Source organism: Myiozetetes cayanensis, unplaced genomic scaffold (assembly GCF_022539395.1).
Source record: "Myiozetetes cayanensis isolate MyiCay16 unplaced genomic scaffold, myiCay2020 scf5-8, whole genome shotgun sequence".
Taxonomy (NCBI): domain Eukaryota; kingdom Metazoa; phylum Chordata; class Aves; order Passeriformes; family Tyrannidae; genus Myiozetetes; species Myiozetetes cayanensis.
Window position 1 is genome coordinate 47008716 of NW_026087742.1, and position 27173 is coordinate 47035888.

The 27173-nt window shown below is 45.9% G+C and overlaps 2 protein-coding genes across 10 annotated transcripts in view; one reads left to right on the forward strand and one right to left on the reverse strand.

Moving 5' to 3' along the window:
• The window catches only part of MTUS2 (microtubule associated scaffold protein 2), a 283058-nt gene extending 271644 nt beyond the window's left edge, over positions 1 to 11414 (forward strand). For all 7 annotated transcript variants that reach the window (XM_050331271.1, XM_050331272.1, XM_050331269.1 and 4 more), the window contains 2 exons: positions 1598 to 1695; positions 6382 to 11414. In XM_050331271.1, coding sequence (XP_050187228.1) covers positions 1598 to 1695; positions 6382 to 6598 — 315 coding nt within the window. In that variant the 3' untranslated portion in view covers positions 6599 to 11414. The remainder of the gene's footprint in view (positions 1 to 1597; positions 1696 to 6381) is intronic.
• Positions 11415 to 12481: 1067 nt separating this feature from the next.
• The window catches only part of SLC7A1 (solute carrier family 7 member 1), a 44624-nt gene continuing 29932 nt past the window's right edge, over positions 12482 to 27173 (reverse strand). For 2 of the 3 annotated variants that reach the window (XM_050331276.1, XM_050331277.1), the window contains 7 exons: positions 26124 to 26346; positions 25228 to 25367; positions 23426 to 23528; positions 21582 to 21793; positions 21109 to 21254; positions 18824 to 18932; positions 12482 to 18232 (listed from right to left, as the gene is read on the reverse strand). In XM_050331276.1, coding sequence (XP_050187233.1) covers positions 18123 to 18232; positions 18824 to 18932; positions 21109 to 21254; positions 21582 to 21793; positions 23426 to 23528; positions 25228 to 25367; positions 26124 to 26346 — 1043 coding nt within the window. In that variant the 3' untranslated portion in view covers positions 12482 to 18122. Of the gene's footprint in view, positions 18233 to 18823; positions 18933 to 21108; positions 21255 to 21581; positions 21794 to 22173; positions 22305 to 23425; positions 23529 to 25227; positions 25368 to 26123; positions 26347 to 27173 lie in introns of those variants that run through there. The other variant, XR_007630800.1, reaches the window with a different exon arrangement.

Below are 27173 nucleotides of genomic sequence, written 5' to 3' on the forward strand. Positions count from 1 at the left end.
GCACTGTAGGGTTATACTGGGGAAAAAAAGAGTCCCAAACAACAGCCTGTAATAGTTCCTCATCATTCAACTGCTTTTGCTAATTAACCACATACAAGCACACAGTCCTATTCTTGCCCTTTATCACAGTAAAACACTGTGTCTGCTGTGGTCCAAAGGCACAACTGTTTTCTGTTTAAAGATATACCCTTGTAAGTACCAGAACATCTACATGGCATCTCCAAATGCTCTGAAAGAAAAGGTGTCTCATGAGGGAGCAAGAGGGTATTCAAATACACGGTCAGGCTTGGCTCCTTGGCTGCTGAAAGGGAGACTGGAAATGAAGGTGGCATAGGTACTAACTTAGGAAAACTATTGAGGAAGCAGAGAGGGTGCCCATGACAGTGATTTCTCTCTCAGAGCCAGAAAACAGGGCCAGAATCCACGTTCTGTCCTAACAAAATACACTGGACCAGGCCAGAATATCTGAGAATCAGGAGTATCCTTTGCAATTACCTGCATAGACTGGAAAACACTACATAAAACTGACATGTCCCCCATTAAGTGAGAGTTATTGCTAACTTCAGTGCACAGTATTTTGGGTCTTTATAAAAGGTTGTGAAATTCAATAACTGAGCTCACACAGAGATAAGGTTACTCTGTGATATCTTGTTTTCTTTCAAAGTTGTTGAATTCAGCAAAATTCAAACTGCTGGAAAACCAAGAACTAAGGTGATAAAGTATGTCAAATTCAAAGCTTGGGAAAAACAGGGCACCTGAGGCTATGGAACATGCCTATAAACATCTTACTGATGTTCTCATACACTGTTATTGATATCCTCAAACTCTGTCCTTGAACTGTCCTGAATAAAAGCTACCTGTGCTTGGGATAGGATTCATTTTAATTAATTACAGATTAAAGTTAAATGTCTGGTTTAAACTGGTTATTCAAGTTGACATTGTCAGCAATAATGAGAAGAGTCTCCAAAGGGCAGCACTCCTCATGTGAATGCAGCAGCAGTCTAAGGCTGCTGCTGGGCATCATCTGCCCTGGTGGCTGATGTCATTCCTCCCCACAACTGAGGAACCATAATCCTAAGGGCTGGATGCCAGACTGTTGTGTCTGATGAGGCTAGTTGAGCTGGATAATGTCCATCATACCACCTTGCACTCCTCCTTCATCATGAGATGAAGGACCACTCATGCCACAATGTCCTTTCCATGCTGGGCATCCCCTGTGCTCCCCAAGTGCCACCAGCTCCCTGTCCAAGAACCACAGCTCATAATGCTGGCTCCTTGAGAGATGAAAACTGTGGTGGCACCACTTAGGAAACCCTTTTTTTTTGCACTGAACAAAACTAAGGCCCTCCCTCTCATCAGTTAGAAGTAAAGGCTAGTTCAGCTCTGCCCCTGCTCAATGCTCTGCTGGTGACCCCACTTACTTCACCAGTATGACGTGGTGGTGTGAGTCGGACCTCCAAGTCTTAGCTGCAGTCAAGATGACCACCTCCATCTATCCTCTAATTTTAGAAGTTGCTTTATGGACAAAAAAAGAACAAATTATCTTGGATCAGGTATTGGGTGTTTTTCAGACTTAACAAACCTTCTTTTGATGCAGGTTGAAAAAAATTTAAAACTGGAAGAAAAAATCACCATGCTGCAACAGCAGAACGAAGAACTCAGAGCCAGGATTGAGCAAAATACTGTCATAACAAGGTTTGTGCTGATATTTGCAATGTGTCTTAGCTTGAAAGAAGGCTCCAGATCTTAATTGCCCAAGACTGACACTTATTTCAGAAGGGGAAAAACTTATCTTACCCTGAAAGTGTATTTGTGTCCTGTTAAGCTTCTTTTCTTACAAAATCCTCTTTATATAGGGGGTTGCTTACTTTAACATAAGGAAGGCCACATATCTGTCTGTGTATTTTCATGATTTTGACATGTTGCCAAGAGCAAACTTGCTGGTGGTTCTGATCTCAGTATCAGTGCCCTGAAACCCATTAATCAGTGGGAATGAAGATGGGAATGGGGTGTTTTCAGGAAAGACGTGCTACCGATGCCACTGGCACCCAGATGGGGTTATCCATAGGTGGTTTTGTTCATTGGCACTGCCTGTTTGCACCCTTGTCGCAACTTGGCGAAGGTGTCAAGGCTCCTTGTGTTAGTTAGGTGGCATATAGAGAGAAAGGTAGGACAGTCCCTGTCCCAGTGTTTATAGTATAAGACCAGAGACCACAGCTGGAGCCATGCAGAAAGGGTGCCAGAGGGAGATGCTAGAGCTGGTCTTGTACCAACCCTGCAGCTGCCTAAGCTGTCATTGCAGTCAGAAATAATGCCATTGACCAAAAGTTTAATTTCATTTTTAGCTGACTTTTAAACTGCAGGTGTCTCATCTCTGATTTTAGTTTTTGTCTTTCTAGTGCTTCATTTGTTAATGATTCAGCCTTTTGAAATTGTCTCTGGCATGTAGATATTTTTAAAAGGCAGCATTACGTGCACTAACATTCACATGAGGTGAGGATTATATTTCCTCTCACCTGATTGTAAATACCTGTAACATGTCACTATCTGAGGTGGGTGTCTACAGTGTTTCTGTGCCTGGGAAGAAAAACTAGGAATTTTTAAGGTCTGGTTCATGAGATCAATTTGAGACACCTGCTTTAGGGCTGGATGAATTGTGGCCTGGAAGTGGCAGTCTCTCTCCACGCCTGACAGCAGCCAGAGTTCCTGGTTCAGTGCTTGGCATCTCTGCATTGCAGCTACCTGTCTCTGGCTGAGTGAATAGCATCCTCCCTCCACTCCCTGCCAGCATCCAGCTGCAGCACTTTGTTGCTTGGCTGTAAATATGTAGGTACTGGTTTCAAGAACATCTTTTAGGAGAAATTCTGAATTTGAGGTCAGTCTGCAAATTCATCTTTGAAGACAGTAATTTTCAGGAGTAACTATTTGGGGATAGCTATGGGGCAGCTATAGGGACAACCAGGTCTTTAAAGTTGGAGTTATTAAGACTTGCATTTTCCTGGCAGCAATAGCCAAGCCAATTGCTCATTTCTGTTGTACTGGCACTGCCTGGGAAGTGCAGCATGAATGAGCTCCGGGAGCTGCCCTTGCTGGGGAACAACATGGATTAGAGCTCTTTCTGCCAGTATGCAATTCAGGTGCCCAAGCAGCTGTGACAGCCCAGCAGCAGCGAGAGGAGGGAGGGGAGCCAGAGAAAAGCCAGTCTTTGCAGCATGGTCAGGAGGGGTGTTCCAGAGCTACTGGGGGGCTGAGGGGTGCACCATGGAGATATTTCCAGTTCTAGCCAAAAGCAGGTACAAAGGGAGGGACAAGAGCCTTTGGATGCAGGAGTTCCACAGAGCCTTCGCTGGAACTTCCTTAAGCACTTGAAAAAATCATCTGATTTCCCAACATTTCAGATCCTCCCTCCAACCAACCAGCATTTTTTTTGGTCCATTGGACTGGGGATGTTTGAAGAATGGTAATTTCCAGCACCCAAAGCTGAACATCACCAGGTCTGGTCTCTGCTGGCATAGCCCAGGCACCCAGTGATCTCTGGACCATTTGGGTTGAGGCACAACTCAAGCACCTTCTCCCACATCTCTATCGTGTTGGTGTGCCCCTGCAAATCTCTATGGGTTTATGGCTGTGATTTGTTACAGATACTTGCATTGTTGGGAGACTGGGAGAGAAACACATCTGATCATGTCTGCTCCTGTCCAAGCAGTGCCTTTAGCAGAGGAGGGAGCTGAGCCCCTCACTGTGCTCTGTGGTCTGTGCTCTTGTGACCAGCCTGCTCCCAATACCCAGATGAGCTTGACCAGCCAGTCACACACTAAGAAACACACACAAAGGCAGGGAAAGCATTTGCTTTTTAATTTTTTCTTCAGCAAATGCTGTCTGAAATAGATGTACTGGGGCTTTGCATATAATTTTTATGGCTGTCTTGTTTAACACTGCAAAAGAAAGTAATTCTGTGTGTAGCAAGAGTTATTTCTTCAGGGTGAGCTCCCATGGGGACTTTCTCATGACTGTTAGACTGTGAGCTCACGCTACAGCTGGTTCCCCAGTAGGACCATGATAGGATTTTTCTTCTCTACCAGGCAAGCAGCTTTCTGAAAACTTCTGTCAACTTGTGTTGTAGTCCTTCAAATCTGCTAGCCACTGCTCCATGGTTCAGAACTTTCAGGGACTGGGAGAAGAAACAGACATATTCTTGATTACCTGAACTACATTTCTGTAGGAATCAAGACTAAAAAAGCAGAAATTCTTAAAAAATACTTTTTAAACAGAATCAGAAATGCCAACCCCACCATCTCAGAGGCTTTTGTTGAGTGCACCAGCAGCCCATGACATCTGCTATAAGCTTCAGGCTACACCCAGAAAAGTTGTACAGAATTTTTTGTGTGCATCCAAAATCCACACCCAGCTGCTGCTGAATGCTGGAAACACCTAGGGGAAGGTTAGGTTCCTCCCTGTTCATTTCTATAAAATCCTAAATTGCCTGTAAATCAGGTTAGGTACCTGCCCAGAGCTGCCCCAGGTTGATCACATCAGGACCTGGCTCCTACCCAAGTATAATGGGGCTGCGGAATCCTGGTGCTCCTTCATGCATCCTTCAGGATGTAGATATTGTCAGCACATGCCCAAAACACATCCTAATCAGGTCCCATATTCTACCTGCACTGCTCCATTTGTTTCAAAACCAGTCACTTGGTGCAAACTCACTAAGGCTGGTGCCCATGGATATTCCCATGCCCCAGCTCCCCAAAAGCCATTAAGTTATTGAACATTCTGAGGAGAACACCTCCCTGGTCCTTGCTGGTGAAGTTTCTCTAGCATTGCAGTCAGGAATAGTGTCTTTTTTGGGACCTAAGGAGGAAGGAGCTGGAGGAGGACCTATAGCCTCATGAGCTTTTACAAAGGAGAGGGAAGGCCTTAAAGCTGACCTGCATCAGGACATCTGCTAAAACTGGGAGCATTGAAAGGGCAGAATCCTTTTCATTTGCATGCAGTGAGTTGAAAAAGTCAATGAGCGTAACTGCTGTCTCTGCTCTTTGCACTCACTAAAATGCCACAAGTGCTCTCTCACTCATTGCACAGCTTTGGCATCTAAGATGGGAAACAAGGGCAGAGTTACGTCTGACTACAGAGCTGGATTTTCATCCTCAGACAGAAGAAGGCCTAACACCCTGGGTAGTTGCCTCTGGTGTCTGCTCTAGCTGCTGTGCTGCTCTGGTAAAAAATGGGGCAGCACTGCAAGCACCTTTGGGTTGTGAAATGGCACAGGACGAAGGTGGCTGGAGCCAGGCATCAAAACTGTGGAGAAAGCAGGATTTAACCTGCACTTTGTGCTGCTCATTGAGTAGCTGCAGGGGTGCCATTGCTGGGCAGGATTTGTTGGATTGATTTCTTTATCCCCTTGTCTTCTTGGTGCAAGAACAGAAGCCCTGGCCAAGGGACCATGTGTGCAGGGAGCCCAAGTACCCACTGACCCATGGCTCTCGCCTCCATCTAGGGGTGGGTTTGGCTTTACAGGGATTTACTGGCCCATTCCCAGGTAGAAACTACTGTGCCAGTGAACAGGCTGTGCAGAAGCCACAACCCCATGCTGTGTACCTGCTTCCTCCATGTGCTGAAAGTGGGGAGAAAACACTTAGATCAGATTCATTGCATGGTAGCTCTCAGGGAGCCAAAACCAACTTGGCCACAAGCAAATACCGATGCGAAGAGGACATCTGAAACCACTGTGCCTACCTACATCCCCAAGCCAAGTACCTGGGCCAGCTCTGAAGTCCTCTCCAGACACCAGTGACGAAGGCTGGGCATGCTCTGCAGTCCTGGTTGCCCACCATGGGACTGATGGTGTTCTCTTCAGCTCCACCCTGTTCACAAACCCATGGTTTCCCAAGGAAGACCAGCACTTTCAAATATACAAATAAATAAACAAATATGCTAGATTCTTCTTTTAGGGCTTTCCAGTTTTTACGCTGTTGTCTGTATGGGAAAATGGCCATTTTAAAAGTGTCTGGAGTGCATGGTCCATGCACAAAGTTCTTGGCACTTTTGCATGCCCTACATGATGCTGGCAGTAGCACAGGGCCAGACAGGAAGGCTGGGGTTCATCCCACCTAAGCTTTGGTTGCTGAGATGCCTCAAAGAGGTGTTAGAGCAAAGACACAAGTGCATCTAGAGGCAGAGTCAGACAGTGTGGGGAAGCTGTGACTTGTGGAGATGCCTTTCTCACCCAGCAGTGAAGAGATCTGGGGCAGGGGGATGGGATGGGACATGGCTTACTGATCAGTGTTCCACCTGGTCCTGCCTCTTGTGTAGTGCTGGCTGCATTAATGCAACCATCTTTGCCCTGGTGCACCTTACATGTTGTCCTGCTTCTCTCTCCAGGCAATTGTCAGAGGAGAATGCTAATCTTCAAGAATACGTTGAGAAAGAAGTGGAGGAGAAGAAGAAGCTCAGCAGGACCAACGAAGAGCTCCTCTGGAAGCTGCAGGAGGGAGACGCCGTAAGCCCTGTCAAACTCCCACCTGCATCGTCCACTTCTTTTTATCACTGCTCATCAGAGAACTCCTCTCCAGCAAAAGTCAGAACCTTGCGGCGATGAATCAGCAGCTGTGTGCCGGAGGTTCCCTGCCTTTTACGCATTTCCAATCTGCAGAATATTACCATCCAAGGAAGTATTACCATCAACAGGCACCCAGCGTTCATGGCTGCAAGCATGTTTGGTAGCTGCATAGCTTTACACTAGGCAGGGTACTCTTATAGTCCCCATATAGAAATTCTTGGTTCTGACGTGTCGATTAGGGTAGCAAAAAAGATAGCAAAAAGCTAGAACAGCAGAAAGTTAGGATAGCAAAAAGTTTAGTTTGATGTGTGAACATTATAAGTATGGTTAGAGCCAAAAGTTGGAAAATGCTCTATTAATGGTTCATCAGAATGAACTTTTGCTGCAGTATTTCAGGTTAGTTACAAATACAGTTGAAGTTGTGAATATTTCTGTATATGTGTCTGTGTTTATATACATGTACGAATTGTACCTTTATACCAATATATAGACGCACACACATATATATGTAGTTGCAGATGTTCTGAATTGCATTTTTTATATTATTGGATACTACTAAGTGCTGATATATTTTCATTACAGTCAGCAGTTTTCTAACTCGTGCCTAAGACTTGTATCTAAACAAAATGCATTTCTGTTTAGACTCCCAGGAATATTTGTACCCAACCTAGAAGAAAGTTACACAGAAGTAGAAGCGCCTTCCAAATGACCACCAAGTGGTACTCTATGTAACATGAACACCAGCGAATTTGAAATTCTGAGACAGTACTGCCTTTGAAACCATCACCTTTGCATTGAATACCAGATAAGATATGCATACCATCCACTGCTTTTTGACTCTTAGCATTGACATTGTAAGTGGAGATAGGCTAGAGATGAGAAACCTGAGGGGTTTAGCAAATTTGATAGAGGTTACTGGTTATACATGGTTCAATTTTAGTGTCTTTAAATCTGAGTCAGATCTTTATCTTGATTTACCTTGTCCTGATTTGGGTACAATCAAAATCTCTGGTTGGTTCGTGTCCATTTTTTTAATTTCCAGTCCCATAAGCAAGAAGGAGAAAATAAGTTGTTCATCCTTGACCTGTGCTGGATGAGAGGTTTCCAATATTAGGATGAGATACTGGGCACCTGCTAGGGCTCTAGCCTCCTTCCACCTGAAATGCCAAATAGAGCACAGCCAACTACACGGGCGCAAATGAAGTCAGAATTACTTTCCTTCCACATATCTATATTATTTCACATTGCTAAAGCTTACCCAAAGTTACAGAGCACTTTGAAGATTCACGGAAATGAGTGGCTAAACTAACTTTAACTTTCCCATCTAGAAGGAAAAAGCCTGTCACCCAGGCTTTGGGTGACACCCTACCTGAGGGAGTGGTGGGGCCGAGAAGTGGCTGTGGTGGGACAGTCTGCAGGGCCCTCGTGGGCACTGCTAGCAAGTAAAAAATATCCCTGAGCACGATTTCAAAAACAAGGAGATCTGTGGGATGCTTTTCTACCCAGCTCGGGGCAAAGAGCCTGCATGCAGGCCTGCTTTGCACACTGGGGTCAAAGTAAGCAGGGAGACAGTACATGAAGCAAACCCCTGGGGTGCAGGAGCGCTGTGGGGAGGACGGCTCTCCCACCTGGGTGTGCGTGGCACCAGCGCACCCTGCACCCACAGGGGTGGGAATGCACTGCCCAGCAAACTGCTCGAGTGGGAGCTATGCTTCAGCTTTCCTGGGAAGTACTCAGGATTCACAGACTGCAGCTTAGATACAGCTTCAAACACCGTAAAAGCACCTGTGGCCTGTTCCACAGTGTTAAAAAAAAAAAAAGGTGATTTTTTTTTTTCTCCTTTTTAGAGAAATTTATTTTTGTAGCAGCTTTTGCATGATACTGTGGTACTGAGCATCGTTAGAATAGATCATGCCACACCAGCTACTGCTGTTGAAATGCATTACTAGATTTTAGTGTGTCCAGCAAATACAGCTGAAAGTGAGATAGATACCTAGCACGTACATGCACACAAAGCCTCTTCTTGCCAAGTACAACTTTAATCACTTTGATACTTACTAACTACACAGATATACCTGCAATACCTACTGCATTTACCTGCAATACCTACTGCATTGTCATCTTTCATCCCACCAATACAATTCAGGTAAAATGAGATCATAGAAGCATAGGATGATTTGGGTTAGAAGGGATCTTTAAGATCATCTGGTCCAAGCACCCTGCCATGCACTGGGACACCTTCCACTAGACCAGGTTGCTCAGAGCTCCATCCAGCCTGGCCTTGAACACTACCAGGGATAGGGGCATCCACAACTTCTCTGGACAACCTGTTCCAGTGTCCTACCATTCTCATTGTAAAAAAATCTCTTCCTTATGTCCAATCTGAAACTATCCTTTTCCATTCTAAAACTGTTGTCCCTTGTACTGCCACTAGAGGCCCTGGTAAAAAGTTTATCTCCATCTTTCTTACAGGCCCCCTTTAGATACTGAAAGGTGCCACAAGATCTCCCTGGAGCCTTATCTTCTCCAGGCTGAACAACCCCAACTCTCTCAGCCTATTTTCATAGGAGAGATGCTCCAGCCTTCTGGTCATCTTTGCGGCCCTATTCCAGACTTGCTACGGCAGGTCGATGTCCTTCCTGTGCTGAGGAACCCAGAGCTGGATGCAGCACTGCAGGTGGGGTCTCACCAGAGCACAGTGGAGATCCTCGACCTGCTGGTCATGTTTCTTCTGATGCAGCCTAGGATATGATTGGCTTCCCGGGCTTGAAGCATTCATTGCCGGCTCATGTCCAGCCTCTCATCCACCGGTATCCCCAAGTCTTTCTCCTCAGGGCTGCTCTCAATCCATTCATCCCCCAGCCTGTATTGTTACCAGGGGCTGCCCCAATCCAGGTGCAGCACCTTGCACTTGGCCTTATTGAACCTCATGATTTTCTCATGGACCCACCCCTCAAGCCTGTCAAGGTCCCCTGGATGGCATCCCTTCCCTCTGGTGTATCAACTGCATCGTTCAGCTTGGTGTCATCTGCAAACTTGTTGAGGATGCACCTGATCCCCCTGTCCGTGTCATCAGTGAAGACATTAAACAGTTCTGGTTCCAATATGGACCCGTGAGGGCCACCAGTTGTTACTGATTTCCATTGGAACATGGAAATCAATGCAACCATCAATGCAAGCCAATTCCATATCCAACTTCCATCCATCAAACCCGTATCTCCCGAATTTAGTGACAAGAATGTTGTGTGGGACTGTGTCAAAGACCTTACGGAGTCCAGGTAGATGACATCAGTTGCTCACCCCTCATCCACTAGCGCAGTCACACCATTGCAGAAGGCCACCAGACTTACTGATAGTTTCTAGAATCCTCCTTTTTACCCTTTGTAAATTGGTTGAGATGATACATCCAGAGTTGTTACCATGATGCTCCTCTCTACTTTTCTGTGCTAAACACACTAATGCATACTATTGGCCCAGGACAGTCTGGCTGAGCCTGTTTTAATTTATTAACCCTTTCCCTCTAGTTCTGGTGCTTTCTTTATCACTTTATTGGTTTAAAGTCATATGCAAAAGATGCTTCCAGCAGTGAATTGGGAGTGGGGCTTTTATGGTGGGAAAACTGGGATCGAACCCAGCTCCACCATCATTCGGTATCATTGCCAATCCTTTCCTATCTAATTTTTGCCTCCCAATCCTGCCTCACACTGGATTCTTCCTTGGCAGGGCCTCTAGGGCCTGCCCAATCACTAGAAAAGCTGCAGGAAATTTTGCCTGACCAGAACAGACCCAGCAACCCATCCCTGTGGGGGCTGCTAAGGGTGGCTCCTCCTGTTGTGAGCCCAGAAACACAGACTTTTTTCCCCAAAAAAGTTATTTCTTTTTCCTGTTTTTCCTGTCCTGTCCCTCTTTGCCTCTGCATGCTGGAGTAGGTGTGAAAGAAAAGCCCAGGTCACTCAGACAGTGGGAGGAAGGGAGCAGCCCCTGAGTGGGGCAGCCATTCCCAGGGTATGAACACCCCTGAGTGCGTGGCCAAGCCTGTAACCCCTGCTCTTGCCAGGGAGGTGTAACCACGAAAGGTGAGCTTGGCATTCCCAGCGGTGCAGGGGCCTTATCTCCAGTCCGTGCTCACTGGCTGTCCCTGCTCAAAGGCAAGCAATGGGAAGTAATGTCTTTTGTGAGGCTGGAGACTTCCCGAATCCATGGCCACTGCAGGGACTTTCCCATTTGGTAGGGTAGAGCAGCCTTTGGCAGGAGAGGGAACGTCGCCAGCACTAAGCAAGAAAGGGTTTTATTGCCTCTCTCTTTAAAAAGAAGCTGTTTGCTTTGGTTAATCTTTAATCAATGCAGAAGGGTGCAGCGACAATAAAACTAGCCTACAGCTGCTCTGGAGGGGCTCCAGAGACAGGCACTGGGAGCAGGCATCAGCCATGGGATGGCAGGAGACCCGGCAGCAAGCAGGGGCCAGGGGGAAAGCTCCTTTTTTCTGTGGAAAGATACCATTTGGCCCTGTTGGGATGGCACCTCCTGCAGCTGCTGGCAGAGACGTGTTAACTCGGGCAATGCACAGCGGCAAAGGCTTACGGTGGTGGCAGGCAGGGGGAGGAAAGGAGAAACTATCAAGTGCAAAATCAGGTATTTTATGTCTGCACTGATGGTGGTTGTGTCCCATGGACACGCTGAGGAGCCTCTGTACAGTTTCCCGCGCAGCAGGAGTTCTGTGGTCCCGTTTACTATGTGGCTAATGATTACAGGAAGTTTGTATTATTTCAGTTACGATGTACAGATAAGTGTAATATATTCCTGATAATAAATACATGCGCCAGTGCACCTGTGGGCTGGCGCATACAGACCAGCACGTCCTGCCATGTTTTCTGTGCACACGGAAACTGGGATAAGTGGAAAACAAAGCAAAACCCCATTAAAGGGTCACCCCATTAAAGGATTACCCCATTAAGGGTAAAAAGACTGAAGCTAGACACTCAGCCTCTGGGCAGCAGGGCTGGTCGTCTGGGTTACCTAACCGTGGCTCACATGCTATTAAGTTCCCATGGATGCATTTTCTAAAGGTGCGTCCAGTATGTCTGGGGTTCCCAGATCAGGGATTGTGGTCTGCAATGTTTCTGTCAAGGTGTCATGCTGCAGCACGTGGTAGCGGGAACATTTCTGCCAGTGATTCAAGCACAGCAGAAAAAAACCTGCACTCTCTATTGGAGTGCCAGTTCACTAAGTTTCAACACCCCATCCCCTGTGCCCTCACCCTGCCCTCCGGCTGAGAGCCATAGAACTGCTTGGGCTTTGCCACAAGGATTAAAAAGGGGCCAGGGCACATCTCACCTCAGAAATGTGCCTGATAACATCTTCCTGAAAGACTTTTCACCAAGCCCCTGGCTTGCTTAGCCATGACAAGGACCAGGACTGAAGGAAGAAGCAAAGCAGTGTTTGGGGGCCACTGGCTCATTTGCCACAGGACACGAGTGATGAAGGCAGAGGCATGCAGCAGACAAGCCTCCTTCTGCTTGGTGGTTTTTGTGTTGTCCTGCAGGCCCTATCCTGGAAAACCCCACCAACAGAACTCTTCGTTCACCACACAGTCCTAGTTTCCTGAAGCAACTAAACTTTGCAATGTGAGCAAAATTTGTATCACCTGGGTCAATTTTAAGTTACCTTTGCAGGTTCTTGAAGCCCCACCTAATACCTGAACTGGTAGTACAAGACAGGAGCTGTGTCACCTTACTATCAGCAGCAACAACCTGCACAGCGCTGAGCACAGACTCAGTCTGAAGCAAATTCCTCATATTATGTAGCATCCCACCTGTCTCAGCAAACCCAAAAGACAGGGCAGAGTTACCACAAGCATCTCCCTGAGCAAGTGCTCCCCTGCGGGTATTGTAACAAGCTGGAAAACAGAGGCAGGCTTGCAAATGAGGGCAAACAATAGGCATAATTTATTTGGATATTAAGAAATACGTTTTAATGCTGTACCACATAATTACAAGTGAATTTCCAAATTCCAAAAGCATTGTTGAGGGGCGAAGTATTTACACTGTTGACAGGATTAGAAGTAGCCACACACCTGTGCTGTGCTCTGGGGGCAAGGTTCACATTTTAAAACTTAAGGCTTTAATTGCTACGTGAACTTGGCAAAAAGACAAAACAGAACCAAAAAAAACCACAACAAACCGAAACAAAGATAAAGACGACAAAAAATAGATCTCATTACCGAACAAGCATTAAAACTACTTATCACACCCATAAAAAATTCTGAGAAAATTATTAGGAAAATAGACCATCAGACAACAGAAAAGTATTTACATTTTGCTTAGTAATTTTAATAATTGAAAAATATACACTCTTCCATGGCTTCGGTCAGAAAAATTACTTTACCAGCTCCTCCTGCCCCTTGCACCCAGCACAGCTGGAACACACAAGTGCTGCAAGGGAACCCTTTGCTTCCCACTGCTGTCCCAAAAATACGAGTCACTTTGTCAAAACCACTCCCACACAGCACTGGGATGGAAAGGTGCCTCTTGCTGGTCGGAGCCTGCCAGGTCTCAGATGAACCCCATGTTTTGGAGTGTGAGCCAAGAGCAAATACCCTGAGAAAAATCGAGGTCTGGCTCTTGCTAGCAGAGACGTTCCAGGACCATTTATTTTCCAGCTGGGTGTCAGACTCCCAGTGGGACCTCAGCTGCAACTGTAAGGTAGAGTGTAAGGCAGCCCAGGGGGGTTATGGCAGAGGCATTGCTGCTGGAATGGGAAGTGAATGATAAAACATGAGGCAAGTGGCAGCAGGCAGCACAACTGATGGTACCATCGAGGCAGCCTTGCCTTCTGCTTGCTTTTGGGATGCAGGCAGGCTGGCTTCCCACATCAGGCTGGCAGCCCTGTGGAAAGCTGAGGTGGCTGTGAGGAGAAAGCATCAGTTCACTGTGAACGTACAGATTTAGCCTTGAACAAGTGCAATTTTTTCACAAGGAGAAGGAAGAAACAAGACCTGCCTGGAAAGTCAAGCCCAGCGGACATCGCAATGTTATCCAAGGCTTTAGGAAGAGATGCTTTTTCTGCCAGAGGGAAGAGGTTTGCTTTGAAAGGGGAGGGTGTTGAGATAAATGTAGGAAAGGGATTTCAGGGGAGCCTGCTGCATGAAAACCAGCCTCATTCCTGCTCCTCCCCATCAATGCAAGCCCCTCACGCCTGCCAGACATGCCTGTCACTCTTCGTTCATTTGGGCAGATGACAGCGATGTTCACTTGTACGTGGCTTTCCTCAGGGGTGGATTTAAGAATTTCCACTGGAATTCATTAGTATATAAAATGCAATCACTAAAGCAGCAGATTTTACAACTATAAACATAATATTCTATCATATCACTTTCTGGTCTCTGAGTAAGTAGGAATGGAGGCAGCAGGCACTCTCTGTACACCATGAATAGGAGCTTGTTTTTCTTGAATGGATGAAGAGTACGAGCATCCATGGCAGGCACTGCCAGCTAAAACTTTACCCTTCTAAAACCCCAGCAGTTAAGCAGCAGTGTGTGGTGTCAGCACCAGCAGCGGTTCCACTGGTGTGTTTCCCTTCAGCCCCCTCTCCCCTGCTGTGACCAAGCACATACGGCTCTGAACCAGGAGCAATCTGTTTGCAGCACACCCCAGCCCCCACAATGCCCAGACAGTACTGGTGGGCAGGGGGGGCAGCCCTGCACCCCCTCATGCAGCAGAGCTCTTCGACTCCTAGCAAACACTCTCTGCCCAGAGCAGCATCAAACTCCACCCTGAGGGACGACAAAAGGGCAAAGTGAAGCTGAAACCCAGTCAGTAATGACCTTCAGTGACAGAAGAATGAAAATTGTAAGCAAATAAGCAAAAGCTAGTAACTTTTGAACCAAAAAATGTCTTTTTTTTTGGGGGGGGGGGCCTGAGGGGGAAGAAAAACTGTTTTGACAGCAATTTTCCATTGAAAAGGGCTGACTGGCTACATACTCAGACTTGCTGTATAAGCGCAAGTTGCGGCCTCAGTGCTGCCAATCTCTGCCCACCACGCACCATCAGTCAGTAGGACCCTTCCAACAGCTTTCCCAGAAGGAAACTTCAAGTGAGCAGACTGGGAGCAACCAAATATGCTAAAACAAGATCACTCTTTTGGGCCAGAGCCTGCCCCTAAATATCAAGCATGCCAGGATCTGGTTTTTTGCCAATCAAAGGCATTACTTCTCCATTCCCAACTCTTCATGCAACAAAATGCTCTGCATCTCTACAAAATATTTGCATCATAAAATAACGATTAAACTATTCACAAAGGAAAGCTCAAATGAATGAAAGTATATCATCCACAACAGCAAGGTTATAGCAGCAGTTGCATGACAAGATACTTGGCTTGATCTATGTTACATACAGACATCAGCAGGGAGGCAGAAGATGGTAAAAATCCATAAAACAGTAAAAATCCCACTATTCAGCAAAGTCCTTGACATTGTCCTGGAAAGAGGCAGGCAGACTTGCCTTTCAGCTTAAAAAAATGTACAAGCAAGGGGTGGATGGATGCAGGCAGGAAAGGATGAGGCAGAAGTATGCAGCTGTGTCAAATGCATCACCTCCTCACCAGTCCACTCCCTGGGTCAAGACATGTGAAGAGGAGGCCAGGAGGCCCCCAGGTCCAGCTGGGGTCTACAGAGAGCCAGGGAGACACCTGCACTTCCCTGTCACTGCGCAGGGCTGCAGATTCCCTCCACCTCCTTGTATCCGGTGACTAGCAACAACAAACAAGATCAACAGCAGCACTCGCCACCAGGGAACTGATGGGCTGAAGAAGTCATGATGGAGCAGCGGGAGACAGAGCTAAAGGCCCTCACCTCTACCAAAAAATTTATGGTATGCGGCTCTGGGGCTGGTACGCATGAGGGCACATTTAAATACCAAATCTGTTAACACAGAAGGGTTTTCCTGTGAACCTTCTCAGAAAAAAAGAAACTGAAGAAAAATGGCCCCCATTAAGACTTTCTCTTCTTCTACATGTTGCTATTATATGTCACAAAAGCTGAAACAAAGTAATGGAATATAAAAACCAGACAACACAAATAAGTTAACACTTATATAAAAAAAATTTTACATACAGAAAGAAATCTGGTATGTTAAAATAATTTTCTTTGGAAACACACTTCCAGTCAGAATTCACTCCTAAATGGTCATTGCTTAGTGTTTTAATTGCTCAGAAGCTGGTACCCAGGTAGCGAAAAACATCCTGACATTTTTAGTACAATAGAAAACTTTGCTACCCTCTGAGTTTTCATCTTCTTGCCTCTCACCACATCTTCAGTGTCCTTTGGGAGGCTGCGGAGTGTGTTGACCTTGCCTGTGTTTAAACAAAATGGATTTCAACATAGAGGCTTCTAATTTCTATATTCATCTCTCCCTGCTTGAGTAAGACTTTGTATATGCATAAGGCGCAAAGGCTTGGCAGATGGTCAAGACCCAGTGACTGGAGCAGACCCCAACTTCATTTTTGGGGGGAAACTGCACTCAAAACACACCCTGAAGTGCACCTGGGAGGCAATGAACACACTGCCTTCACTCCCTCAAATTCCAGTCCTGCCAAGAGCCTCCCAGCGCACTAGAAAGAAGCCAAGATTAAAACTCTTCAGTGGGCAGAAAGGCTACAAAGTCTTTCTTGGAAACATGGGAGAGACGGTCCACGGTCCGGCCGTGTAATCCAGGAAATGGTCTGATTCTCCTTTCTGCTGCACCAGATGCCTGGTGAGACCCTGGACAAGTCATGCAAGGGTCTTTTCTTCAGTTCTCCAACTGAATGATGGGGACAAGAGCCTGTCACTTCATCAGCAAGAGCCATGCTGACAAATAGATTAAAGATTGTCCAGTGTTCAGAGGCAGTAGTATGGAGGACACCTAGGAAAGCATCCACTCAGTCAGGAAAGGGGATTTCTGCAGTATCTGTTTGGGATGCTCCACCGCTGGAGGCATTTGAGGTCAGGGTTTTGAGCAATCTCATCTAGTGAAAGATGTCCTTGCCCACGGAAGGGAGGCTGGACTAGATAATCTTAAAAGGTCCCTTCCAACCCAAACCATGCCATGATTCTATGATTTGTTTTTCAGTATAAGTTGAAGCATGAATTTAAATCAGTGGCATAACATGGACATGGCCCATCTTCATGATGCTTTAACAAGCCTTTTTTAGGGTAGTGGATGAATCTGGCTGGGGAAAGCTATTAGAACATTAAAAAAAAAAAATTCATCTTGCAGCAAAACTAAGACATTTCCAACCAAACGCACCCTGTGGCCTCAACTCCAAATTTCTAACCTTTCACTACAGCCAGGCTCTGGAGATGATCTCCAGCCCCAAAGGGAAAGTTCCCCTCAGCAAGTCAGACCCCAGAGCTTAGCGGTGTTTTCTGGGCTGCATGCTCTGTTGGGACTTGAGAAGCCCCTGCACCTCCCCACAGCCAGGGGGCAGACACCAGCACTGCTCATGCATGAACTTCATGAGCCTGAGGATCCTTCTGTGCTTCCCTTCCCACGGCAGAAATGCATTCCACCCGCCAATAACAAATGCATTCCACGGCCAGCTCCTTTACTAATGCCACATGGCCAGCACACAAAAGTGATGTGGGGAGAGGAAAATAGGGCTTCACTTGCTGTCAGAGCTGGACTCACTTCTGCCAGCCACCCCACCACTGCAGCCACACCACCGGTGATTTCTGAGGCAAAGAGGTAGGACAGCTTTTTGGAGGCACCCATTCCTTTCAAGCCTTTCAAGTATTTGCACCATACAGTTTCCTCACTAAACCTGGCAATCCCTCTGTGGAGTGTACAGGCAGCAGCAATATCTGCTGGCGTTCCCGGTGTGCTGGCAAGCGACCATTCACCTGACAAACAGCGACCACAAACCTTCCCAACATTTCACAGCAGCGCTGTGCTTTAAAGCGTATGAGTACATAGTTAAAAAAAACAAATTAAATACAACAAAAACTACGAGACCTAATAATTTAAAGAATGAAAATCTTGCAGGTGCTTTCTTAGCCCAGTGAAATCTGGTGTTTGGCAAGAGCCTTTTTTTGTGCGTACATGTGGGGTACAGGTCACGTATTGTGAAGGATGGATCTGGTCTACGCTTGACAGTAGCACTGCAAAATCTGCTCCATGTCTAATCAGGTAGAGCATCTGTGGGGAGGTAATTCTCAGGGCTACTGAATGAAAGACCTTTGTGAGGCTTGGTTTCATAGCAGCATTTAAGGTTAACTGGCACACAGAAGCAGTTCTCTTTCTACACACCGGGGAAAAAAGACAAAACAGGAGAAGGAGAGAGGGAAGCACATAGCCCCAGGTGAGCTAACAGTGCCGCCAGGAGTGTTTCAGGGTTGTGGCTTTTTTCCTTGTGATCCCTTTTAACTGTGCTACTAAACAAACCGCAAGCTGCAGCAAAAGGGTTGGGGAGGCCCACGTTAGACTTTCTTATTCCTGCATTACTGATTGATCAGATGCAATCTGGTTCAGGACGCCCACCACAAAGCTTCTTTCACTGCAGCTACCAGTTGCCTGTAAGCCAAACACAGTCATTTACAGTTGTCTGAGCCAGCGTCTGTGTTTCTCTCCACATCTGCTGACGCTGCGTAGGTGGCTTCCACACTATGCCGTATTCCATAGGCAAAGTAGATGATAAAGCCTGTGGAAGCCAAGGGGAGAGGTTACCATTAGCTCTTCGAGGAAACAGAAAACCCTACTCACACCCAGTGACACAAGTTACAGTAGTGTAAACCCAGCCATCCTGATCATTAGCTTCTCGTGGACAGCCACTACCATCCTTAGAGGAAAAAAAGCCCACAGGCACCAGTTTTTAAAAGTCAATCTATCCCAGCCCCAAATGGGGTGCTCATTTGAGCATTTCAGGCAATTCAGCCTTATCCACATGGCTACTGGGAACATCTTGGGATGCAGCTCAGCTTCTTCAGCTCCAAACCCACAAGCCCCACCACATGGACAGCAGCTCAAGGCCAGTCAACAAAAAACGCTCTATGGTTTCTTGTTGGCAACAAGACCCATAAGATGGTTCACAGGTGGTCGTGCTGTCCTCACAAAGGCTTCAAGACCCTTGAATTTGAAACAAAGCTTGAGACACACAGCCTAAATGGCTTGAGTTAAATCACCAAGGTTGCCCAGGGATGATCAGAATGCAGAATCCCTCCCTGGAATGCTACAATAAATTTACAGTTAACCTAGTAACTTTGAACACAGCATTTTTTACTCTCTAACTCACCCAGGAGCATCCAGACTGCAAACCGTATCCATGTGCCTACGTCTAGCTGCATCATGAGGTAAACATTCACAAAAATACTCACAACAGGAAGAAAGGGCAAAAGAGGTACCTGAAAAAGAATGAGGGATACATTATATCCACAGGGATGGAACAATGAGCAGGAAAGAACATCACATCCCTTGTATATGGGAAGGGATGGTTGTTACCAAGTCTTCAGTTGTCAGATCTGAGAAAAGGCAAGGTTAAACCCAAAAGGAGGACATCAATCCACCATGGGAGTGGGATGTAAACAATGCTGCTCATCTGTTTTAAGAAGCTTGTTTTGTGGTCTGTAAGGAGGCAAGAAGCAAATTTTAGCAGTAATACTAAATACTTGTGGGGCGAAGGAGAGAAGAGGAAAAACCAAGGAGAGGCACCTATTGAAGACCAAGAGACGAAGGTAAGGGGAATGTCAGAGGAGGGATCTAAGGAACTTCATCCAACAGATAGCAAGGTAATTTAGCAATAGAGAGAAAATTATCCCAAAGCAGAAGAAAACCAGCAAATATTGCAAGAGATGACTGCAGCTGTGCCAAGAATGCCTTAGTGGTCTGAGAGTCAAAGAAGAATGAGACAGTAAAGCCAAAATGCCAAAATAAGAATATAAAAAAAATAGCACTGGCATGTAGAGATAAAATCAAACAAGACAAATTATAACAACAGAAAACTTTGTGAATATGGTGGAACTAAGAGGAAAGTGAACTTCACTCCTAAGGGAAAAGGAGATTTATAAAAAGAAAGAGGCTTGTGGGCCTTTCTTGATCTAAGCATTGCCTCCCCAAAAATTTATGGTAAGCAGCTGCTCACATTATTAGAGAAAGGAGATAGACACACAAATTAGAAAAGAGAAGAATATTTTTCTAAATTTAGCTTTGTCAAGTCAGTAGGGACAAATAAAATTTCCCTAGGTGGGTGAGTTATGTACCCAGATATTGCAAAAGTGATCTCTGAACTATTAATAAGCATCTCAGAGTTCTTGGTAGAATTGTAAGGTCTCTGAAGTCTGGAGAAGGGAGAAAAATTACCTGTTAAAAAATACAGAAAAACAACTGGGGAGCAAACAGGTCAGCCCTGGATTTCCAGAGTGACTTAGGAGAAAAATCACAGTCAGGTTGTGAACGTCTAAAGAATAGCAAGGAGATAAGTAACAAGGTTGTCAGGCATTAGAACAGGCTACCCAGGGAAGTGGTGGAATTACCACCTCTGGAGGTATTTAAAAGATATGTAGATGTGGCACTGAGTGACATGGTTCAGTGGTGGATTTGGCAGTGTTGGATTAATGGTTGGACTTGATGAACTTAAAGTTCTTTTCCAACCTAAATGATTCTATGATTACAGATTGAGAAGTGATAGGTCTAATTTCTTTTTTCTTGGACAGGGTAGTGGCTGAGGGGAAAAAAAGGGCATAAAATACCTTGAATGAAAGGTGAAGAGACTTCCTCAGAAGCAAGTTTAGAAAATATAGTTTAGATGAGAGTTCCTAAGTTTTCTGCTCCTGAACATTTCTGTTTCTACCTCTGGGACCATAACTCCCAAAATGAGCTGGAAACACTACCCTGGACAACTCTGGCTGGATTAAATTATTAAAATCAGTGAATTTACTGAAAAACTGTATTTAAAGAGCAGTCACAATGAAAGTAGTTTAGAGGATGGAATTAGAATCCAAAATTAATTTAATAAATTGGGGAACTAGCCTGAAATCAATACTATAAAACATGACTTGCAGGATTATACTGGGGGGAAAAAACATCCCAGTGTTTAATATTGAAAAGATGGTGTACTTGGGCAGGGCAGGAAAATGACAGTTTCTCATACTTAAGGCAGTTAAAGAGAGAATGGTCATCCCTTAGCCTCCATGGGGACTAAGGAGGACATGAAAGTTCACTTTCTTTGAGCCTTTTAGTGAGTACCCCTCTGATCCTCACACTCAAGTTTGCTTCTTGGGTTCTTTCTCCTTCTGTATCCATGATCTGACGTGACCCTTCACAACCATCCCCTTTCCTCCAGTCTCTCTTTCTACCTTATCTTAAAACCATTTGCTTTCAAAAGCAGAGTCTGCTCTTCCCTTTCCTTCCAGTCACACCTCTGCAACAGATTGTGCCTTTCCAGCTTCTCCTGGATAGAAAAGCTCACATCATGCCTATATTTGGTCAAGTCTACCCTTCTGATACAGGCCAACATGCACTTCCTCCTCCAAGCACCTCCCAAAACAGCTGTTTTTCAGCTACACGTCCCAGGACACTCACCTTAAAGGAGAGTTTAGTTTTGCTTTCAGGTTGTTTCCATATAATGCAGCTGACAATGAGAACAAGGATGACAGCAATAATCCATACGTATATTGCAATATTTGTTACAAGGACAGTCAGGATACAGCTGCACACAATAAAGAAACCTGTGAACAGACACCAAAGGTCACTGAGGTTTTTTTTAGAAACAGGAGTAAACCCACAACAACCCACAAGCAGAATCTGAAAGGTCGGCAAACAAAACAGCAACTCATGAAAAAACTAACCACAACAGACATGTCTTTCCCCCTATACACCCCCACACCACCATTTGTGGATTTCTCTTCAAGTCAGAAATTTAATCTGTAGATCTTCAGTTATTTTGGCCATTACAAAAGCTCATCAAAATCACAGCAAGGAGGTGAGTTTTCCCACCACAGTGAGTACAAAGACCTACAGCTCTGTGCTCCAGAGACACACTGCCCAGTGCTTACCAATGATGAAGGTTGAGATGTTCACCACTGAGCCAGATAATTTGGAAGGGTCTGAATTTGGGGGAAACAGTATAGCTTTGAAGGAGCACTTCTCCTCTTCCTCTGGCAAAAATCCAGCCTGTGACTCACTGGTGCTCACAGACTCGTTGTTATCCGTCTCCTCTGTTGACCTAGCCATTTGGTATGCCAAATTAGGCTGCTCTGGTTGGTACCTACGGAAAAGGAAATGACACAAAGAGCCAACCAGTTTGGCACAGGGTACCATTCATTTAAAAGCCATACACATAGTCATGGTTGCTATCCAGATCACTACAGCACCAGAACAGGCCCATACAACATCTGTACCCTTCTGTTTCAGGGGGATATTTGAGGAATAACGTCATAATGATGTAAGCAAATACGGTCAGCTCTTGTCACCTACAGGTTGGTTGTAACATCAAGTGTTTTAAAGTGGACAGTGCTCTTTCATAAACACTGTCATCCTTGTCACCAAAACATGATGGGTTGATAGGACTGCAGAAGGAAGCAGCAGAGGGACAGACAGATAGTTATAACCAGGCTGTTGTGTTATCAGTGGCAGTTCAGCTCTTGCCTTTTGGAAAGGAGGTGGTTGAGCAGATACCGCACTCTGCAGATACATTCCTGGTGCCTCGTACTCCTCCATCCCAGTATCTTCTGCTACCTTGTCTGCTGCCACACAGGGAAGGAAGAGATGGTTGTTGCCTGTGTGAACAGCACATTCAGAAGGGCTGTGACACACAACCATGTGGATCCATAAAGAAAAACCACTCTTCCAGCCTCAACTCTCTGTTACAGAATGTTTTGTCTGTGACTCACCTCAAATTCTGACTAAAGGACTGGGCCATTTTGAAAGATACCTTAAAACTGCTGGGGATGTGTTTACAACGAGGACATTTGTGAAACACTGCAAATTGAGAGATGCAGTGAAATCCTTGGGTCCAATCACAGCAAGAAACTAGTGGCAGGATCTTATAGCTTTGGAAACAATTCACCTGCTACATCATTAGGCAGTCAAATCAGCTGCCCAGGCCACTACAAGACAGGCTGTTAGCTCTGCCAATCCGTGATGGCAAATTAAAAAGCCATTTCTAGCTCTGAGGAAAAGACTGGGCTGGGAAATCAGGAAAAGTAACAAGGGCAAGGAAAATTGGCAAGGATTTTTAAGGGGCAGGGAGGAAAGCACAAACACAAAGCAATGATACTACAGTACAGCACTGGCCCTTCACCTGCTGCAAGACTGTTATTACTTCAGTGCATTTGCTGTGAGCTTGTAGAAAGCCTCCATCTGACTCTGAATAAGTCACTGAACACACAAAGGTATTTTTCAATAACATTATCTTCACAGTATAGTTTTCATTGGTAGAGTGTTGTCATCTGTGAGGTGCCAAGCACTGAAGACACTCAATTTTAAGCTTAGGTTTGGGGGGAGCTCAGCACTTCTAAAAGACACAGAGGCATGCCGCTGCTAGACTTTATCTTGAATTCCCTTTCAAAAATCAGACAACCTGAAAGTGTAGTCCCAGTGAGAACAAGAGTGGTGACAAGGACCACACATCTCTCATCCCTATTCATTGTCATATCTCCCAGGGCATTTAGAGTTGACCGCAGCAGGAGTGGCACAGACCAAGGGTTAACCAAATTCAGAGGACCCCACTGTAGATACAACTAACACAATCCCCTGAGCTCAGAGAAACAAGCTCTTCACATGCTTATAGCTGGAGATGCTCACAGTTTTACTAGGCCTATAGAAACTATGAGGGCATCTGATCACTGCATGGATTTCTGTCAGTGTGATATAAGAAAGGCAGTTTCTACATTCCTACCTCAGTACCAACACACAGGCTGCTACCAAGGAGTAAGCCAGGAGGGTCCCGATGGACATGAGGTCCACAAGATCTTTCAAGTCAAAAAGAAAGGCCATAACAGCTGCAGGAGAAGAAGGTGAGAGAGAAGAAAAATCAGTAACATGGCACAACATGCATATCTCAGGAGCGCTAACGATGATGCAGTACACGTGTTACTGTCGCTCAGCACTTGGCAGGGGAGGTCAAGATGTCCTGAGATGAGGAGAGGCAGGCCTCGGCACATGAATACCCCAAGCCTCCGCATGCTGTACCAGCACAGCCTCACTAGCTGAAACAAGAGGAACCACTTACTACAGCAAATGCCAGCCTGTTCATCTCATACAGGTATGTTCACCCAAGTACCAACAATGAGCAGCAGTTTAAACCACAGCCTCATTGCTGGAGTCCCCCAGTGGAGCCACAGCACCCTTAAAGCCACAATTATCTTCTGGAAGTAGCTAGAGGGGATAGAAGATAGGCAACCCATTGCTGCCTTGTGTCTCAGCTCAGCTGGGGTGAAACCAAGCTTGTGCATGCAATGGGACCAAGCATCAAGGAGGGCATCTTCAGGTAGCATGTCCTATCATGGGGGTTTCCAGAAAAAGTTACAGACTGTCATCCCTTAGGGATTACCCTGCTTACACACCCTCAGCAGGCAAACCCGGTTGTACAGAATTTTGTATAGGGGCCTTCAGAAGGCAAATAAGCAGAGAACAAACATCAGGTAATGCAAACAGTCATATGAGAGTGCAGGGACCTCAGAGCTGAGCCTGGCCCAGCCTGCCCTTAATGCGTAACCTGGAGCCCCAACAACCAGCCCAGCATTCAAACTCAGCTGGCAAGTGCTGTCCCTGCAGCTTCATGTGGGCTTTGGTCTTAGGCACTATGGACCACTCAGATGAGATCTGAAGGGACTGCGAAGCACTTTTCTATACTTTCTATGGCTCTTTTTCGTATCCCACCACAGTATGGACCCAAGAATACCCAAAGAGAAAGGTGTGAGAGAAGCAGCTGTGAGGAGGCTCTGCAAGTCTCAGCAACAGGAGCTAAGCCCTTTCATAGGAGCTCAGAGCCCAGGGCAGCAGTCCTGCAGCAGCTCCCCACCAAAGGTGGTACATTCTTGTACCAACGGCTCATCCCAGTGGAATGCCCATTGCAGCTGAAGGTAAAGAGGAAGCAGCAAGGCTCCCCTCTTTGCCAGGCACCGTAAAGGGGAAGGCTGCAAGAACAGGGTAAACGCTCATCCTTGCTGTCTGGGAGGTTTAATTCCAATGTTTCTGAGGGGCCAGAAGGAAGCAGAGAACAGGATGGCTGCCAGCTGCGACTAACTGATTAACAAATGCCAGTGCCACAGGGGTCTTCTGCCTCTTTCCGGCTGCTCTGGCATCTTCTGCAGACCTGCTACCCACAGGTGGTGAGGTGCCTTTAGCCAAGCCAGGCCAGCAGCCACAAGGATGCTGGGGCACCACTGGCTTCCACCTTGCAGGGAGTTAATTATTTTTAAGGCCTGCAGAGCACGCAGGGAGCAGATAAAGGCAATTCCTGGCATGAGACAGGATGGCAGCAATGAGCTCTGAGAAAGAGGGACATGGACACAGCAAGCTACTCATGCTCACCCAGACCCTCCAGGGCATGCCCTGGAAACCCAGGGCACCCTCTGGGATGTCGTGTTGTGCAACAGATCCGATTAGTAAGTGGGCTAAGAGTCAGGCAGACTTATCTGCCCCAAGGATAAGCTTATGTCTCCTTTCTTCAGATTTGTGCAAGTCTTTTGATCCTACCTGCAACAGCTCCTGATGTCATTGTTGCAATTCTCGGAGTTTTTCTCTTCTCGTCGACTTGAGCCAAGAATTTAAAGAGAAGTCCATCTTCTGCCATAGCATAAATTATTCGAGGCATCGGAAACATGGAGCCAAGGAGACTACAGATGGAAGAGGGAGAAATAATCTACTTATATCTCTTCCTGCTGAGCACAGGCACACAAACAAAAGCTAGTTTATGGCAGAATGAACACAGGTGGCTTTCGTTCATTTCAGCTTCTCCTTCATGGGCCCCCTTCAAATGCCCACATTACTGATAGCTGGCAAATGAGGTGCAGCTCTATGATTTCAGACGCCTAAACTTACCCATGGGGCATGAAACCAGCCTGACTTTCAGGTATTAAAAGAGCTGTAACTCTAGAGCCTCTAGAGTTGCTCACCTAATTGAATATGTCCTAAGCTGATCTGAAATGGGCCTCCTGAGTGCAGGAGAAAATGACATATTCTGCCTCCAGCCTGCCCTGCCTCCAGATGGCTGTCCTGCAGATAATCTGCAGACAGATGGCCCTGGATACGGTGAGCCCCATATGCTCCAGAAGACGCACCCTGCACTACCTGACACAAGTCTGCTCTCCATCCACCATGCCAGGATGTCCACTGTGTAGCTGCCTCCATGATTTAGTCACTCAATCCATATTTATATTCCTGAAATGCACCTGCTGGGTCTTCTGTTAAGATGGGAGTTTCTGAAGTGATACTGGTCACGTGCACCTCTGATATCTATCACAGGGTGAAATCCTGGTCCTTTTGAAGTCAATAGCACGTAATTTCATGCCTGGTCTCCGCTCCATGTTCTATAGGAGTTGGAGATACATGTTTGCCTTGAGAGATGCAAAAAAGGAAGAGCAGTGTCTTACCTTGTAGAAAGGGCACACAAGGAACCGACAGCCACTGCATAATTGGCTCCATCCCAACCCACATATTTAAAGGCATTGGGTAAAGGGCTATTGGTATCCAGCTGGTAGTAAGGCATCATGAGAGTCAGGGCAGCCGACACACCAAAATAAGCCACAAAGCAGATGAGCAGAGATGCCACGATGCCAATAGGAATGGCCTTCTGAGGGTTTTTTACCTCCTCGCCTAAAAGAAAGAAATTTAAATATCAGCTAAATGTCAAACTAGAACTTTATCCCAACCTAGGGCATGCTGGCTGGGGCTTTCAAAGGTTTCGTGGGCACTGAGGTGCTCTTTGACCATAATGCTGTCAATGGACTGCTCCATCCACTTGGCATATCACAGCTGTTTGCTCCCATTTCTCTGCTCCTGTCAATCCTCCCACATTTGTGGAAGCCTTGTAAATGCAGGCACAGAAACAGTCTGGATTAAAACCAGTCCTTTTCCCAAAACAGATTATCTTTGTATACTCCTTCTATCCCACTGATGGTGTAGACTCAAGAAGAGTTCAATGATCACAAATGATGGAACAAGAAATTATCGTGCAGTTGTAGGGAAAATCCTTGGATGACCATTTCAGGAGTGTCTCTATCAGAATTAATACACTGTGAACAAGGCACCATAGGTGCCCAGTTCTGGGAAAAGGCACAGCACCTGAAAATCATATGGGTCTTTAAAAATCCCTCTTGACAAAAGGACCCCCCATAGTTTTTATGGGAAATTTTCAGCAACCAAGTAGGGACAAATGTGTAAAAACCAAAATTCATCAAAGTTCAGGCACTGATTAATTATGAAACAGATTTGTGCCTTCCCTGTCTCTAAAGGCTGCTCTGAAAGCAAGAGCTCTTGAGGTTTAACCTTTCAGGAGAATGAACTAATAAACACAGATCCATACACCTAGAAGTCGAAGGCAGATGAATGTGTTTCTCCTACCAGGAGAGGCTCTAGGGCTGGCTGGAGTAATGGAGCCAGCACTTCTGAAACTCCTTGCTTGGAACAAGAGGCAGTATTGC